The sequence below is a fragment of the Lactuca sativa genome, chromosome 2 (assembly GCF_002870075.4).
Source record: "Lactuca sativa cultivar Salinas chromosome 2, Lsat_Salinas_v11, whole genome shotgun sequence".
NCBI lineage: Eukaryota > Viridiplantae > Streptophyta > Magnoliopsida > Asterales > Asteraceae > Lactuca > Lactuca sativa.
The window spans coordinates 218,450,053-218,456,356 of record NC_056624.2 but is presented as its reverse complement, the minus strand read 5'-3'; the positions used below and the strand labels follow the sequence as shown (position 1 = coordinate 218,456,356).

At 38.1% G+C, this 6,304-nt stretch overlaps 1 protein-coding gene across 1 annotated transcript; it reads right to left on the bottom strand.

Annotated features, from left to right (window-relative positions):
• Positions 1-1,335: 1,335 nt before the first annotated feature.
• On the bottom strand, positions 1,336-2,721 carry LOC111901322 (aquaporin PIP1-1). Its single transcript, XM_023897178.3, has 4 exons — positions 2,337-2,721; positions 1,969-2,267; positions 1,749-1,889; positions 1,336-1,645 (listed from the first exon to the last, which is right to left on the bottom strand). Exons 1-4 carry the CDS (start codon positions 2,665-2,667, stop codon positions 1,553-1,555), a joined length of 864 nt encoding a protein of 287 aa, XP_023752946.1. The 5' UTR covers positions 2,668-2,721; the 3' UTR covers positions 1,336-1,552.
• Between the last annotated feature and the right edge of the window lie 3,583 nt (positions 2,722-6,304).

Genomic DNA, 6,304 nt, shown 5'->3' with positions numbered 1-6,304 from the left:
ATAGTATAACGGACTTCATACCCACATAAACCTTAATTCCTACTTCCACCATGGAAGACCAAGGATGAAACGTAGGTAATAATAATAACAACAACCGTGGTCCACAAAATCTACCCGAGCAAACCCTTCGCCAATAGGCTAGGCAAAAGGTTACTCAACAACCTCTTTGCATCACCTATCCAACAGCCACAAACTTTGAACTATAATTCGGCCTCATCCACTTACTCCTAACCTTTAGAGGCGGAGAAAATGAAGGTCCCCACAAATTCCTCACTGAATTCCATGTTGTGTGTGTTGGCATGAAACCACACAGTGTAGTAGATGATCAAATCAAGCTTAGGGCATTCCCCTTTGCGATGCAAGATGGAGCTAAAGACCGACTTTATGATCTCCCACCGGGGACCATCAATACATGGGTAGACCTTGCACGCATCTTCTTAGATAAATATTTCCCAAAAATGAAAGCCTCAGTCCTAAAAAGAGAAATAATTGAGATCAAACAACACAAAAGATAAGCCTTTCATAAATACCGGGAAAGGTTCAAAAAGATTTGTGTCTTGACAACATTATACTCGTCATTCAACCCCATTAGGAAGTCATGCAACCTTTCCTTGTTGACATCATACTTGCAACCATTACAAACACAGGAGGGTGTAGGACTTATAGATTGTAATTCATCCCACAAACTCCTAAGCTTTGTGTAGTATATAGATACAGACATATCTCTTTGTCGTATGGTAGTGATAGTTCTTCTCAATTCCTATGATCTGGGGCGTTTTCTTTTCCAAAACGCTCTTCAAGATCCACCCAAATGTCGTGTGCAATAGCTGCATAATTTACACTGCTCTTGATATCTTTCTCCATTGAACTCACAAGTCATCCTCGTACCATTGCATTGCATCTCCTCCAATTCATCAGAATCTTTTGGCATCGACATTGTGCCATCAACGAAACCAAACTTGTTTTTGGCAAACAATTAATGCATTTGTCATCTCATTTTGCCAATCACTGTAATTACTAGTCACTGTAATTACTGTCATGGAGTAAGTTTTCTCCATCAAAATTCCGGCGAGGATGATCAACCGGGGTGACGAAGACCAGACCCGAGACATGAGACATGATATCAATGTGTCTTTGATGAAGATGCGTCAACAGGTCCTGTCATGGCTTAGGTATTATCAGACCCGTTCTTATACTATGTGAAACTTGGCAGAGAAGAATAAAAAAAAGCTACGTTTCTCATTGATGAGAAGAAAACGATTATAGTTGTTTATATACCAAACAAAAGATAAAGACCAATTTAAAATAGAGATAAGCATACATCTAAACAATTCGTACATGAAGATAAGTATTCCAACAGCTTAGAGAATGAATTTACAGAAAAGTACAAGATAATTCCACAAATACTTTGATGTGGAACCCCAGAGAGACTCATCCACCTCAATCCTCAAATGGATTCTTATGGAATTATTAGAAAAACAAAGGAAACCACTACAACTACTACATACATTTTACAAACAAAAACAAAAAAACAAAAGGATCGTCGTCTTCCTCATTTGTTCTTGAATGGGATGGCCCTGATCACCACTACGTGGTACAATGCCGCAAGTGCTGCTCCGATGAAAGGTCCGACCCAGAATACCCACTGCATTCCCACAAACACAAAAAGAACAAATCTTTATCAAAACATTATTCATATGATCTTGTATTTAAATCAACATTTATATAAACGGAGGTGGAATACTTACGTGATCATTCCATGCGTGGTCCTGGTTAAAAATAATGGCAGCTCCCAAGCTCCTTGCCGGGTTAATTCCAGTTCCGGTGATCGGAATGGTGGCCAAGTGCACCAAAAACACGGCGAACCCAATTGGCAACGGCGCCAATATCTGAAAAATCAACACAAAACCCATTTTCAAATCGTTGTCTTTATTAGAAGATTGATTTAAGAGTTGAACTAGTTCGTACCGGAACATGGGAGTCTCGGGCGCTGCGCTTGGCGTCGGTGGCGGAGAATACAGTGTAAACGAGGACAAATGTGCCGATGATTTCAGCACCGAGGCCGTCGCCCTTGGTGTAACCGTGTGCGATCGTGTTTGCGCCACCGCCGAGTAGCTTATACTGTTTGCTTCCTTCGAACCCCTTAACGACACCGGCGCCGCAGATGGCGCCAAGACACTGCATCACCATGTAGTACAACGCCCTGGTCAACGACAGTTTTCTCGCCAGAAACAACCCAAATGTCACCGCCGGATTAATATGCCCGCCTGCAAATTCATTGTTAATTACTCCGAATAATTAATAAAGATTAATTCTTTTGTTAGAAAGTGATATACCTGAGATTCCGGCTGTGCAATAGACGAGTGCGAAGATCATGCCGCCGAAGGCCCATGCGATGCCTTGGATACCAACGGTGGAGCACTTGGTCGGCGACTTAACTACTCCCATGACCGTCAAAACGGTGACGTATAAAAACAGAAAGGTAGCGATAAACTCAGCGATCCCAGCTCTGTAAAACGACCAGGAAGTGAGCTCCGACGGCTCAAAGAACGGAGCCGGTGGTGGTTCTTGGTAATCCTTATCTGGTACTTGCGCCGCCGTCCCAATCGGTTGTCTTTCCCGGTACTTGTTAGCTCCCAGATAAACATCCTCTTCCTTTCCCTCCATTGTTGTTTCTCTCTAGTACTCTGATCACTGGAATATTACGTTTGTAGTGAGTGGTGATGATATCAGTGGTGGAGTGGTTATAAATAGGAATACATTGTGGGGTAGCAATGAGAAAAATGTGTGTATTTTATCGCCGTCCACTTCATAATAATGGAAATGAAGTTGTTCTTTACTGCAAATTGACAGCGACGTCGCTTTGGTCGGTTACCTTCTCCCCAAAAATGATAGAAAGCACTGACGTAGCTGGCCATATCTTGTTGGTTTGTTTCGGTATAATTTAGGGCATCCATGCTCCATTAAGTTTTATAAAATTCAAATGGTTGTCACGTCGTAGTCACGTCATGGTTTTGGGAGCTGTTATTAGGCCCGAGGAAGTGTGTCACAGAAACCGCACTCCCTTTGTTGCCATGTAAGCGCTACGACATTTTTATCACAAAAGTGCGGTTTCTTGTCACACCCAAACAGTGGTGCCACACTTTATTTTTAAAAGAAAAAAAAATTAAATATAAACTTTAATTTCTCCCCACCCAATCACAAAACAGTCAAATTATCTACACCCAATCACAAGCCGCGACCATTTTTTGCCGCACTGCGGTTTGAACCGCACCCAGAGGCAGTGTTTGCTGCTTATGTGGCGAAACCGCACTCCCTGAAACCGAACCACACCCTCCAGCCTTAAGATAATCCTTTGACACTCCATAAACATCTTTATCAAAAATCAACCTATAGATAACCACTTATAATCATTTTTTTTCAAAAAACAATGTAATTTCGACAAATAAAAATAGCTTAAAAACTATATAGATGTCTAAATAATAAAATGAATTGTCTTTTTAGCCAACCCCATCATTTTACTCCTTATTCAACTTTATTTACATCTACACCCCATTAAACCCATCAAAGTTTAATGGATTTCTACATCATCATCATTATATTTTTAAACATAATTATATATTTAAAAATAAAAAAATATAATAGTTAAAAAAAATACAATGCTTAAAAACACATTAATTAAAAATTATGAAATGAAAAATATTTAATACCTAAAAATATATTAATTAAAAAACACAAAACCTAAATAATATAATATCAAAAATATGGTTAATTTTATTTTTGTTTTATTTAAAAAATAATATGAAAATATAAAATAATATAAAAATTTGATTACATATATATTTGGTTTGGAATTTAACAGAAAAAGAAAAAGATTAATCTCTTTCAACCACTCAATGATCATACAATTCTTTCCATTTAACCCTCCTCCATGTCATCACCCATACTTCATTCAATCTCTATTCAATCATAACCATCATCCATTCAACTCCTATTAAACCCCTATTGTGGATGCCTTTAGGATATAAGCTTGATTAGCCCATTTAGTGGAGTTTGAGTGTCTCTCACAATCAAGTTTGCAATTTTATGGACCATTGAAGTCCTAATGCATTATGTCTCAAATGGACTTCTATGTTGATTAGGTGTCATGCATGGGGTTCTGGTTCAATTTCTCTATCATTTTAACCTAAGTTTGGGTAGACATTCATGTCCATAAAGTTAGGATTTTTATGGATCTTTTGGATGCAAAGAAGCCTTCTAAAAAGTTAGAGTGATTGACTTAACGTATTAAGAACTTAATAGAAGGATGAATATGTCAGTATAACTGCAGTGTGACCAACCACGACACGGTATAGCATCCAAAATGAGCAGACCACGACGTCACCAAGACCTTGCCACGACGCGGTTGTCAGTAGAGTTGATTTTGACCAGGTTGACTTCTGGTCAATTTGATAGGTTTAGATAGTAGACCAAGGCTTAACCTTTTATTTTACATTGGGTGGTGTGTAGTACGAGCTTTTCGATCTTGGTAGCTTTGGTGTAGTCTACTTTGATTTGTGAGGCGAGACTTCTCACTATACCATGTAGAATGCGAGGCTGTCTTTGTGACTTTTGCATGTACATTATGTTGGGCAGGCCCCATTATGTATGTTGAACAAGGCCGATTATGTATGTTGAGCGGGCACGGTTATGTATGTTGGGCGGGTGTGACATCCTTATTTTTTAGAACAAAAAAAACTTTTCTTTACGCTTTGAAAATCACAATAACTTTGTTTGCGAAAATCCCAGTACAATAAAATATTTTACGAAAATTGTCTCGTTTTATTAAAATATGTTGAGTAAAGATGTTTCAAAATACAACACCCTAAGCATGTCATAATCAATAAACACCATATGTTACATCGTAAAGACCTAATGGTCCTAAACACTAGTGCAGGTTGTCTCTTAATCACTCATCATCATAAACAAGTTCCAACAGCTTTAACCTTGTTGCCTGTGTTGCATATAATTTGAGTGGGTCAGGTTAGGAAACTTGGTGAGACACATAGGGTTTTCAATCCCACAATATTATTATGATAATAATTTATAATGATCAAACCTACAAAACCAACTGTTGCCACACAATATAGATATATCTTATAACTTAGATATCTATAAAACCTTACACATATACAAACTCATCCCAACCGATTCTTACAAATCCTAGTCCACGATTCTATGGAATAATCAACTTACCTTGTGAACAGTTTAAATCTTCGATTTGGGTATACCCTTTCACCACAAGACGGTCTTTAAATATTTTTATCTCTCCATTGGATATATATTTAATGTTATAAACGTCTTTGAATCGATGGCCTTCTTCCCTTTGTGAAGATGTGTTAAAATGCAAGTGTATTTTCTTCTAAAGCCTCAATTTCTTTCTTCATTGTTTCTCTCAATCTTGGAAGATCGAGGGAAGGAGGTAGATCAGTAACGAAACCATCAAACTATTTTGACATGGTGTAACGCCTGTGTTTCTGGGCTTGTCATTAATGTTGATATAATAGTCTAGGTTAACCTTTGTAACCCGTTTTGAAATAATATAAGTGTATTATTTGAGTATTATGTGTTTTGTGATTAATTGTTTAATTATGTGATTTGATTAATTAAGAATAAAAATAAGCGTCAAAATTTAAGTGTAAAATAAACTCGATATCTTTGCATAAAGTTGTAGTGGCCGAAACGAGGTTTCCGAATATATAGAACGCCCAAATCTGACTTCGTATGAGGAAGTTATGATATTCTGAAGTTTCGACTTGATAGTATGCAGCCCGAATACTCGATTTGAGATGGAGCGGTTTTTAGCCGAAACGATCTAAACGAGAATCGAAGATCTCGTTGTTAGTAGCGAAATGATGAAAAGTTAGGCAAGAACGGACGTCGGACGAAGAAGTTATCAATTTATAACGAAGTTTTCCTGTCCCGGCCAACTAAAAATAAATAATAAAAGTAAAGTCAAAATTAGCTGACGGGGTCTAAATGGAAGTTGTAAAGCCTAGTCTCACCTACGCGTGGATATAAAGAACGTCGAAAACGGAGTTCGTATGAAGAAGATATGAATTTTTGAAGTTTATTAAATAATTAATATATAAATTTAATTATTAAATCCGACATTATCCGAAGGGGAGTCACCGGACTTATCCGAAGTACGCCCAGCGTACAGCGAAGCATGACGACCCTCGCAATCGAGTTCTTCGGATGACGTATGCAATGACGATTTCGGAGGAGTACGTCATGCGTAAGGCAGTACGCCCTGCGTACTGCG